This window comes from Anopheles aquasalis, chromosome 3 (genome assembly GCF_943734665.1).
Source record: "Anopheles aquasalis chromosome 3, idAnoAquaMG_Q_19, whole genome shotgun sequence".
NCBI classification, from domain to species: domain Eukaryota; kingdom Metazoa; phylum Arthropoda; class Insecta; order Diptera; family Culicidae; genus Anopheles; species Anopheles aquasalis.
In genome coordinates, this window is record NC_064878.1 from 64,923,549 (window position 1) to 64,936,048 (window position 12,500).

At 51.7% G+C, this 12,500-nt stretch overlaps 1 protein-coding gene across 1 annotated transcript in view; it reads left to right on the plus strand.

Annotated features, from left to right (window-relative positions):
- LOC126579108 (midasin) overlaps window positions 1-12,500 on the plus strand; it is an 18,408-nt gene that overhangs the window by 49 nt on the left and 5,859 nt on the right. Inside the window, exons 1-5 of the mRNA XM_050242409.1 lie at window positions 1-73; window positions 168-436; window positions 501-2,961; window positions 3,034-7,393; window positions 7,449-12,500. The exon at window positions 1-73 is cut by the window's left edge and continues 49 nt beyond it; the exon at window positions 7,449-12,500 is cut by the window's right edge and continues 4,630 nt beyond it. Coding sequence (XP_050098366.1) covers window positions 1-73; window positions 168-436; window positions 501-2,961; window positions 3,034-7,393; window positions 7,449-12,500 — 12,215 coding nt within the window. The remainder of the gene's footprint in view (window positions 74-167; window positions 437-500; window positions 2,962-3,033; window positions 7,394-7,448) is intronic.

Here is a 12,500-nt window from a genome sequence, read left to right on the forward strand (position 1 = left end):
AGTACTGCAGCACATTCGGTGTTTGCGCGAGAAACATGATTGCAAAGAGCTGGAGCAGTTTTCGAGGTTAAGCGTAAGTATCCGCGTGTTCCGCAGAGTGTTTACTTGTTTTTCCTGTAGATTTAGTCGTTAATTTGTGTGGATTTCTTCCTTCTGCCTCGAAACAGAAACTATCCTCGCCACAGATGAATGAAATCTGCGAGGTTTTAGGTGTTTTGTTGGAAAATCCACGCTACACAGAAGAGATCGGGCGCCGGTTCCAGAATCTGCTGCTGATCATAGTGACCGATGTGTTTGAGGAACGGACAACGGCGGTGGCAACGGCGACGGGGAAGAAGAAAGCTACGGAAGTGCCTTCGGTGGAAAGTTGGGAAAGGTATCGAAGAAAATGTATTGCACTCTCTAAGCTGATCGTGCTCTGTCCAGACGTATTGAGGTATGTGTGAAAAGATTTTGCAACAGATTTCTTTTATCTAAAAAATGGACCAAATTTGTTCCAGATACTCGATGCATTTCTTTCGCAACAATCCAGCACCATTTGCCCAAACCGCGGAGGAACGTGACTATATACCGAAACCAAAACAACGGAAACAAGCAGCGAAACCGGTACCGACTGATGCCACTGACAATGATCTAGAATTGGTGCGCTGCTGCTACCGCTTTCTGTTGGCCGATACGGTCTATTATCGAGGTGCATGGGATTGGTCGGCCTTCTTCGATCGATTTGACTGTAAAGGATGTCCTCGCAAGCGTTACTACTGGAACCGGATCGTAGCAATCGTCACCGGAATGGCACAAAGTGAACTGAATCTACTCGACGAAGGCATTCCCGTGGAGGTCATACTGCAGGAGGCAGACCATTGCAATCCGGCAATGGTCAGTAACGTGGAAGAGGTGGATTCATCGATTGCACCATCGGAATGCACCGCAGGAAAACTATTGTGGCACTACAAAAGCAACATCATCACAAACATCGGTGATGTGATGTTGCCCATTTTCGATCGAGAAAATTACGACTACTGGCAGCACGCGAGGAAGGAGGACACGCATAAACTGTCCGAGTCTGAGTTGGTGGTAAGCTTGACTTCTACGAAGCTTAATTTACGAAGCCTTGCCTTAGGCGTGTCCTCCGGAAAGGCTATCTGTCTTTCTGGGCCGGTTGGGAGCGGTAAAACGTCGTTGGTCGAGTACCTGGCCAAAGCAACGGGACGCGTTCCACCGAAGGGCGATGCTGCACTGCGTAAACGTAAAGCCCTGAAAGAAGAGCAAAGTAAGAAGCGGAAAAGTGCCACCAACGGCTCTAGTACAGCCGAACCGATCGCTGCGGAACTCAGCGAAATGATCGATGTAGATGTAGACGAAATACGGAAAAGCGGCGCCAAAAATGGATTCTTGCGGATTCAACTTGGCGATCAAACAGATAGCAAAACGTTGCTCGGCCAATACCGTTGCACGGACACACCGGGAGAGTTTGTGTGGCAACCGGGAGTACTAACGCAGGCCGTTATGTACGGTTATTGGCTCGTGCTGGAAGATTTGGATTCGGCCACGCAGGACGTGTGCACGGTACTGACGAATCTGCTGGAGAACGATCATCTCAGCGTACCAGGCTTTCGAGATTGTCTCCGGATTGCTCCCGGCTTTCAACTGTTCGTTACACTACGCTCCGGAACAAAGACTGGCGCCTCGCAAGTCCACAGTAGCTCAACGTACAGCCTGCTGGAGAAGTATCTCTATACGGTCAACATTGTGCCACTGTCGCGGAAAGAGTTGAGTGACATCATTTGCATACGTTACCCAAAGCTGCGCACGGTGGCAAATCGTATCGTGGACATTTATTTGACCTTTTCCAGCGGATGCCACACGGAGGAGGATGAGCAAACTTTAATCGACGAACAGTTGGAGATCCTAGAGCCACAGAAGCAGAAAGGTGAACTAGATTCGATAGCAACGGGGCAGGAGGATGCGTTGCCAAAGTTTCAAACGGTTAGCAACGAAAAGCTGGCTTTGCTGCCTAGTGCTGGTGCGAATCGGCGTCTCGTATCGACGCGCGATCTGATAAAGCTGTGTCGCCGCTCAGATCCGTCGTTTTCGGCCACCAGCGCCGAGTGTGCGTACTTTGTGTTTCAAAACGCGGTCGATGTGTTCTGTTCCCATCTGGCCCATGGTACCGCTCGAACCCAGCTAGTAACTGGAATCGGTGGTAAGATTGGCATTCTACCGAGCCGCTGTGAACATCTGTGCACCGAGTACAAGCCAACGGTCGAAGTGAGCGGTGCGAGCGATATTCGTGTTGGGCGAGTTGCGTTAAAGCGTAGCGCAACATCAGCTGGCGAGGAAAACGATGAAAATGGTGCACCGGATCTGGAAGATGAGGAAGAGTTCGTGCACAAACGCCAGAAGCTCGATCGTACGGCTTCGTCGCGAGTGAAAACGGTTCAACATCGGGCTGGGTACGATGAGCCTGCGCCAACGTTCTCGTTCACGCGACCTGCGGCATGCCTGTTGGAACGGATTGCTGTAGCGGTTTCCCAAAACGAACCCATCTTGCTGGTCGGAGAAACGGGTGTCGGAAAGACCAGTTCGGTGCAGTATCTTGCCTACCAGACGCACCATAAGCTCGTGGTGGTTAACATGAACAATCAATCGGACGTTTCAGATCTGATCGGTGGCTACAAACCGGTCGATCTGGCGTTCGTGGTAACACCGTTACGATACGAGTTTGAGCGACTGTTTCGGCGGACATTCAATGCGCAGAAGAATGAAAAATTCCTTGGTAATGTGGCTCGTTGCTATGGAGCCGGAGAGTTTGATGTGCTGGTGAAGTTGATGTTGAAAATCGCTGAAAAAGCATCCCAGAAGCAACCTGGTGTGGATGCAACTGGCACGGACGGTGACCGTCTGAAATGGAGTGCGTTGCAGGGGAAGTTGCGCAAGTTGGATGCTCAGCTGAAGAACTCCGTAAGTCTGCAGGCTAATGAGAAACCCTCAGAAACCTATTAATGCTAAACTTTTCTCCATTTTTCCTTCTAGATCAATGTCTCATTTGCATTCATTCCCGGTTCGCTGGTGAATTGTATACGCAACGGTGACTGGGTACTGCTGGATGAGATCAATCTTGCCTCCACGGAAACACTCGAGTGTCTCTCGACAATTCTTGAGCCGGACGGTTCGATAGTGCTCCTGGAACGGGGTGATTTTGTGCCGGTAAAGCGACATCCAAACTTCCGTATCTTTGCCTGCATGAACCCAAGCACGGACGTTGGCAAAAAGGATCTTCCGGTCGGCATACGGAATCGGTTCACCGAATATTTTGTCGATGAGTTGCTGGCAGAGAACGATTTACTGATTCTGGTCAACGATTACCTATCGTCGACCGGCATCCCGAAGGTGCGCATCATGAACACAGTGAAGCTGTATCGGCGTCTCCGTGCTATGGCACAGCTGGAGCTCAACGATGGACTCGGCAATAGGCCCGTGTTTTCGTTGCGTACCCTTTGCCGTGCGCTAGCCATTTGTGGCAAAAATCTGTGCGGATCAATCGATCGTAATCTGTACGAGGCCTTCTGTATCAGCTTCCTAACGCAGCTCGATCTAAAATCACACTCGATCGTACTAAAGTGTATCCAGAGTACGTTGCTACAAAAGGAGAGCGGTGGAGCGATTGCATTAAATCAACCAGCCATTCCACGACCAAAAGTTAACGCCGAGCTACAACTCAACTTCGAGGGTTACTGGATCGAACAGGGTCCCCGTGAAGTGCAGGAATGTGAGAGTTATATTCTTACGGACAGTGTGAGGAACAATTTACGTGATCTTGCGAGAATTATTTCGATCGGAAGGCTGCCAGTGTTGCTGCAAGGGCCCACTTCCGCCGGAAAGACCAGTTTAATCGAGTATATCGCGAAACGCAGCGGAAACGTGTGCCTGAGGATCAACAATCACGAGCACACGGATTTGCAGGAGTACATCGGTACGTACGTGGCGGATCTCACCGGAAAGCTCACGTTCCGGGAGGGTGTGCTGGTGGAAGCGATGCGAAATGGACATTGGATCATTCTGGATGAGCTAAATCTGGCACCGAGCGATATCCTGGAAGCGCTCAATCGCGTACTGGACGACAATCGGGAACTGTTCATCCCCGAGACGCAGGTGGTGGTGAAAGCGCACCGAAACTTTATGCTTTTCGCTACCCAAAACCCTCCAGGACTGTACGGTGGTCGTAAGATGCTATCTCGGGCGTTTAAAAATCGCTTCATCGAGCTACACTTCTCCGATATTCCGAAGCCGGAGCTGGAGGTGATTCTCGAACGTCGCTGTCGCATTCCTCGCTCGTACGCAGTAAAAATGGTGAAAGTGATGACGGATTTGCAGCTCAATCGACGCAGTACGACAACGAAACAAACGTTTACGCTTCGCGATCTGTTTCGCTGGGGCAACCGGTACACGTACGCCGATCCAAAGCTGCTCGAAGATCGCAGCTATGACTGGAATCAGCATCTGATCGATGAAGGTTACCTGGTCCTTTCGTCTAAGGTGCGCAACGCATACGAAACGGAAATCATCCGCGAGGCCCTGTTCACCCACTTCCGGAAGCGAGTGGAAGAAGCGAATCTGTTCAACCTGTCAGCCACAACGTCCAAAGTAACGAGCACAATCTTGGAGCGTTTGATGAAGGCAACGCAGGGTGGCGATCAAGCGAATATCGTTTGGACGTTCGATATGCGCCGAATGGCGGTATTGACGGCTAAGGCCTTGCAGTTCGACGAGCCGGTGCTACTGGTGGGACCAACGGGTTGTGGTAAGACTACGGTCTGTCAGCTACTGGCGTCACTCGAGCACCGTAACCTACGCATCCTGAACTGCCACATGCACACTGAAGGTGCCGATTTCCTCGGTGGATTACGCCCATACCGTGCGTCCGATGAATCGAAGGACCCGGCGAACGATGACACACAGTCCCAGAGGCTATTCGAATGGTCCGATGGGCCGCTGGTGTTGTCCATGCAGGAAGGTGGCTTCTTCTTGGCCGATGAAATATCGCTCGCAGAAGACTCGGTGCTGGAACGCTTGAACTGTGTGCTCGAACCGGAGCGGACACTGTTGCTGGCCGAGAAGGGTGGCGTTGCAGAATCGAATCAAGGGCAACCGGCGGATGGATTCGTTATTACGGCACGTGAAGGCTTCCAGTTTCTGGCTACGATGAACCCGGGTGGAGACTTTGGTAAAAAAGAACTGTCACCAGCACTGCGTAATCGATTGACTGAGATCTGGTGTCGAGCGACGGATGCTGAGGACGATTTAACACGGATAGCGGAGAATACGCTGCGCCGGCTTGTGGTGGCCAGCGAGGAACTAAACTGGAACGCCAGCGTTGCGAGTGGTTCAAAGTTCGAGCCAATCGCACGCGTCATCATCAAAGTGGTAGCCATTTTGAAGCGATCGATCGAGAAGCTTAATTTCAGTATCCGCGATGTACTGGCTTGGGTGGCGTTTGTGGCCAAGAATGGACCCCGCGTGGGACTGCCGGAAGCACTGATCTACGGGCTCGAGACGGTCTTCCTCGATTCGCTGGAAATGTTACCGTACGAGACGTACGAAGAGATCGTTACGATTCGACGACAAATGCGACGGTCGTTGATGGGCCAAATGAAGCAGCAGCTGAGCTGGGATGGCAAGATTAATCTTGCCACCATTGATTACGATCACACCAAGGCAGGTGTCGTGATCGAGCGAACGGAAGATCGTTTCGGGATACATCCATTCTACATTGAGCTAGAACGGACAGCGAACCAGCAATCGTTAGTGGACAGTCGATCGGATTTCATGTTCACCGCGCCAACCACCCAGCGCAATCTGTTCCGGCTGCTGTCCGCATTGAGTCTGGAGAAAGCGATCCTGCTGGAAGGTCCACCGGGTGTGGGCAAAACCTCGCTCATCGAGTCTCTTGCTCGTACCATCGGTTACGATTTCGTGCGCATCAATCTCTGCGAGCACACCGACTTGGCCGATCTCTTCGGTACCGATCTACCTGCTGACGATCGCTCGCTTGAGATGGCTGACGCGAGCGGAGAGAAACAACTGGAGACGAATGGTAATGGATCAAATCGACCTACACTTGGTTCATTCGTGTGGCGTGATGGACCACTGTTGGCGGCTTTGAAGGCTCGTCGCCACACCTGGATTCTTCTGGATGAGCTAAACCTTGCCCCGCAAAGTGTACTGGAGGGTTTGAACGCGATCCTTGATCACCGAGGCGAGGTATTCATCGCCGAGCTAAACAAAACGTTCCGGCTAGGCGCTAGGACGCGTATCTTTGCGGCACAAAACCCACTGCGACAAGGTGGCGGAAGGAAGGGGCTACCACAGTCGTTCCTCAATCGTTTCACGAAGGTTTACCTACGGAAATTGGAACAACGTGATCTGCTGCACGTGGTCGATGGTAAATACAAAGAGCGATTCCAGCTGCTCGGTCAGCAACTTATCGGTGATGCTATGGATGCGTCTTCATCATCATCGAGCAGTTATTTCGAGACAACAGCAACTCCGTCCCCTGGTTTGAAGTTCGATCTGGCCAAACGAATGGTACGCTTCTCGGAGCGCATAGAGCAAGGACTCGCGAACCTAGAGTTCGGCTACAAGGGTGGTCCCTTTGAGGCGAATCTGCGTGACATTTTGCGATGGTGCGAGTTGCTGTTCAGTGAAAGCTGCGGATATACCGTGCGTCAATCAACCCAGGGGCCTGGGGATCGCAAAAACGAGCTGCTGCTTGTGTTGTTCGAGAAGATGAAGCTAGTCTACTATCAGAGGATGCGTGCCGAGCTAGACAAACGATACCTCGTGACGACATTCTCGGAAGTGTTCCACTGTGACGGTCATGAGCTGGACAGCATTTCGCAAGATGTCGGCCTGTACTGGACGGATGATCGAGTGTATCTTGGTGATGTGGTGCTGAAAAAGGGACATTCCGTTGAGCTACCGGTGCAACAGCAAACCATAGCTGTCGGTGGTCCATCGGCTGGCAACTCAACGCTCGTGCTCTCGAGCCAACTGGAGCAGCTTAAGAGCTTGACCGAGTGTGTGTTGCTCGAGAAACCGGTGATACTGTGCGGACCGAGTGATTGTGGTAAAACGAAGCTGATCAATCTGCACGCGACGCTGGCCGATGTGCACTGTCAGGTTGATACGATTGATGATTCGGTTACGGGAAGCTTCCAGCAATTCGATTTTAATCGCCACCTGGAGGAGGTTGGTTCGCTGGTCGAAATGCTGGTGCGTCGAACGGCAAAGGAATCAGTGCTGCGATCAACGGCCGAAGGCAAGAACGTTCCAGAATTGCTCGCGTTGTTACAATCTTTGGAAAAGTATGAGCGTCTTAGCGAGGGAGCTATTGGTAAGTAGACCGTGGAGCAAAGCTCGGATAGGTTCTAATGTCATTTGTCTTACAGCCTTTGCAACCAACATTGCCGGATCGGAACAATCAGGTGAGATGATCATCTTCCGCAAACGACTAGCGGCTCTGCAGAACGTAATCAACACGCTCCTGAGGGCCGACGACCGACAGTCGCCGGACATGCCTGCGACACATCAACGGTTGAATGGAATGCTACGAGTGCTGGGCAAGCTGGACATTTTGTCTCGTCAGGTGCAAACCCTCAACACCGGTGGCCACTTTGAGTGGGTCGATTCGAAGGTGGTAAAGAGCATCCGCAACGGACAGCACATTTGTCTCGAGCACGTGAACCTTTGCTCGTCTGCAGTGCTCGATCGATTGAATCCGGTGTTTGAGCCGAATGGTACGTTGCTAATTTCGGAGAAAGGTTCCATCGGCGGATCGGCAGACGGTGCTGGTGAAGAGGAATCGGAAACGGAGCTCGTGCGTAGACACCGCTACTTCCAAGCGTTCCTTACCCTCGATCCCAGGAACGGGGAAATCTCTCGAGCGATGCGTAACCGTTGCGTTGAGCTAGCGTTCGAAAGTCGTGACGCGTACCGTGAGGATGATCTGCGAAAGTTGATCTTTGCCGGAGGAATCCATGAACCGTATCTGATCGAGGCCTGCCTTGATATACACCGTGAGCTACGCGTGGGATCGCAACTGGATCAATCGTTTTGTCCATTCGGAGTGGCACATCTGGTGCGGTTGGCAAAGCTAGTGGCGCAGAACATCCGTAAGCAGGGCGCAGGGCGAAGCATCGAGTGTCTGAAGCTCAGTGCTGTGGACGTTTACGTACGATCTTCGAACGTGGATCTGCTTGGCTTTGGACTGGAGTACTACCGCAACTCGCTGAAGGAAACGATCGAGAAAGTGATCGCATCCGTCATCGTTCGCCGGAGTGTGGCGCGTCTCGATAACATGACGCTACGAGCGAACGATTTAACGAAAATGACGCGCATCAGGCTGCAGGCGGAACCGTTTCTCGCTTTGCTCCGTGGCTTTGGAGAAGGAATCGATAGTCAGCGGGTATTGGCCGACCTTTCGCCACGATTCGCCTCCAAAGGTATTACGGTTAGTGAGGGCACATTGAAGTACTTGTTGTACTTCCTCTACGAAATCAGTACGGTGGACGATGTGAGGATGCGTGCTGCATACCTTCAAAAGGCGATCGAGGAATTGAAAATGGTCGAACCGATTCAGCCGTGCATGCAACCTGTGCCCGTTAGCAAGAAGCACAAGCTGCAAATGGATACAGTGGATGTAAAGGATGCAGCAGGGAAGCTTTGGAACAATGCAGCACCAACTGAGCTAGCTGCTATTCATGTGTTTGCTAACAAAAGTCAAGACGAAGATCGGCATATTAAACAGGAACTGACGGCAGTGGAGAAGCAAGACCAGGTGGTGAATCGTTCGGCCGACATAAACACCGTTGTTAATCGCTTACGAGAGCTAAACAAATCGCTCTACAGCATCATTCAACATCTCGCACAAGATAAATCAGCGGAGGCCAATAATGACCTGCCATGGAGTCGTACATTGTTTCCACGGATTCGTGATTACCCGACCGAATGTAGCGTGGATAGTCGCGTAGTGAGCTCGCAGTTACTTCTTCACTCCATTCTTGATCCGATCGTGGCTGAACCAATCACTAAGTTGAGCCAAATCGATCTACTATCCTACTCGAAGTCCGTCAAGGAGGAGCTTATCAACGATGGAATCGGTAATGGATTGCTGCTCCGATTGTACGAGTTCCTCACTGGTTACCGGGCAATGGTGGAGCGCACGTTACGCGTACTGGCAATGAACGATACACTGTACGTTAGATTGATCATCTCGAATCTCTGGGTGAACCGACTGATCGTATTGTCCCACGAGAAAATGTACGAGCACAAGGAACTGAAGGCCGGATTGCTAGATAGTCTGACGCTACACTTCCAGTGGATCGAGAAGCACTGTTTGCGTTTGCTAGCGCAAGATGGTACGGCAAAGGAACACAATGGTGATCTTCATGAAGCCCTTCGCCAATCGATTAGCGACCTTAGCCATCCGCTAACGGCGGTGCGGAAGGCGTATGGTAAAGCCTGCCTGGAATATCTCCCTCTCTACACCACTGAGCAGATCGCCGAGTTCACAAAGCTAAACGAACTGGATGCAACACTGAGGTTAACACCGAAACTTGGCAAACGTCACCCGTACGGTGAGTTTCTGCATCGCGTTGCCTTGTTACAGGACTATCGAACGATCGATCTGAAACGGCAGCTAGTTGCCCAGCTGGCAACAAAATGGAATCGCCTGTCAGCATCAGGGATCTGCGATCAACAGGCCGATGGTCCGCTGGAAGGACTGCCGAACGTAGACTCGTTGAGAACTTTCTACCACCAAACGATGCATCGCAGCACGATGATGATGAAAAGCGACGGATGTGAGACGCAGGTAGCGAGTGTGATCGAACCGTTCTTGGCATTCGCAAAATCTCTTCCACAACCGGAATCGCTTCCAACGAAAGCGAGCAAGTTCGATCTGGAATGTCTGCCCGTGTTGGAATATTTCCTGCACAAAACACTAGTTGCATCGCGAGTAGCAGACACGAAGCGGAATGCCAGTGGTATCGAGTCGTTGATTCGAATGGATTTTGTGCTTACTATACGATCGCTTGGACTTGATGCCTTGATGGCGGTCAAGAAACTTACGGGAGCTGAGCATCGTGTAGCACTGCAGGCATACGCCGAGCTGCATCAGCTAGTTGGACGAGCAGAAGAAGAAGAAGCATTTTCGGAATTGCTACAAACCATACCGCTACAACTTTACCGCAGTCTCAGCTCATACTGGCATCAGTTCCTCAGTTCTCTCGAGCGTCTAGAGCTTAACTCTCTGGCTTTACAACGAAACGTCTGTCAGGGAATCGAATCAGGAGCCACATACGATGAACAACAGCTAAATGCTGATGATAGTACGATGATGTCCAGCAACAGCTTCCATGGTGCTCTCCTGACATTGAACAGTTTGGCCGTGCTGTTGAACGATGGTTCTGGAGCGTTCCGTGTTACCGGATTCGGAGAGCTTCCGGAATGGCGCCGCACACTTCGCACGCTCGGATCCATGCTCTGGTGTAACTCACGGGCGTTGGCAGACAGCTATCAGGTGGAACGGGCAGCATTGAACGTGGCTAGTAGCAGCGCAGCCAAGCTACTGAAGGAACTCGATGTGATCGTGAGTCGATCGTCGATCGATCAATTCGGAGAGAGCAGTGACCGGCATCCGTTCGTTAAAGACTTTCTGTCACTGGAACAGATGCTGCGACAGTATCTGTATCCTGGCCAGCTGGCAGAAGAAGAGTCTGACCATGATCGTGATCATTGCTGGAGGAAAGCGTCGATGCTACGAGCTCTAACCGGAGTACTGGAGCTCAATGTGTACGTGTTTCTACCGCTGCTAGATCCAGTGGAGAAGAATCGACTCAAGCAACGCTACCTGGATGAGGACATTGATCTGTTGAGAGCACTCGTTCGCACGTACGATTGCATGGCCATCACGATGGACTATCAACGATTAGGGGAACACAATCGTCGTCTTTTCACGGATGAAATCGAGCGATTGCATGGTAAGCAAGCGCAACTAACTCGCAAGGTTGCACTTCGTCCAGAGGATGGTAGTGGCGCTCGGTACGCGGAGCTAGTCCGGGATGTGAACAACTTCCTACTGTCTTGCTGTCATCCGGCCACAATCGGAACGCTGCTCAAATCTATCAACCAATGCCTGGATTACCAGTTGGACACGCGAAACCCGGGGGCGTCTAACAATCGCACCCACACGCCAGCGTTTATGCAGAAGGTCAGTGAGCTCATCACGCAGATCGATCTTTGGATCGACATTGCGAACCAGTTCGAACATCACACACTGAAACGCTTCGAGACACACTATCGTGACTTCCTAGCGCCGCTCTGTAACTCGATCGTAACGCTGCGTTACGGGCTGGTCGGACTGCGTCATTGTTTGGCCGCTCGTAAGGTGACGATCGGGCAGAAACCGAACGGACGGTTCTACGATCTAGATGAGAATCGAGCGTTGCGTAAGATTGCGGTCAAGTTTGTGCAATTCCCCTGCATCAAACCGCTTGATCTGTTTGACGATCGTCATAAGGTGAACATCTACACGGTGCTGGAGAAGTTGGCCCATCCGGAGCAGAGTTACTTCCGGCTGCTGAAGGCACGATTGCAGGAGGTAGCTAATCGCATTCGCGTCGAACGGTTCCTCGGGGCGCATTCATTCGCCGAGCTCGATCAAATCGTGAACGTGTGCAATCAGGTGTGGCAGAAGCAGGAGCTGGTGCGCCGGCAGCGACAGGCCGAGGAGGATAGTCTCTATCAAACCAAGTCACACTGTGAAGAGGAAGATGAGGAGGTGGTGGCACGGCGTGAGATACACGAACTGTTTCCGAGCTACGTCGACGAAGACTTTACCGAGTTCATCCAGAACGATACGCTGGAACAGGTGATCAAGCCGATCAAGTCGGATGGTAAAGCATCCAAAAATGCGTCAGATACGATAGGTGATGAGGATTATAAACTAATTTGCGAGAGCTTTATCGAGCTGATGGCGAAACATTCCCGATCGGCTCATTATCACCCTGAACTGCCTGCAGCACTGGATACCTCTGCGGGCACTACTGTCGGTGCTCGTCAGGAAGCCTCACATCGGCTGCAGGCGATCGACTTTGTGCAACCATTTGAAACGAAGCTAAGCATATTCTATCAGCTGGTACAAAAGTACGAGCCATACGTAGACAGTGAGTTCGATGAAGTGGCGTACGGTGCGCTGAGCTTGGCCATCGGTCTGCTGCAGGAGAAATACGACGATCAGCAGCAGCAGCAACAAGTGGTGGTGGGTCGTCTCGAGCGCAAGGGAACGAAAACATCGCCAACGGTATCGCAGCAGACCAACTACAACTTCTACAGTGACGCCAACATTCCGGAAGTACTGCAGTGTGTCGGCGTGCTGGAGAAGATCGAAGAACGGGTGCGGCAACTGCTGAGTGAGTGGCCTGATCATGCGGTGCTGAAGG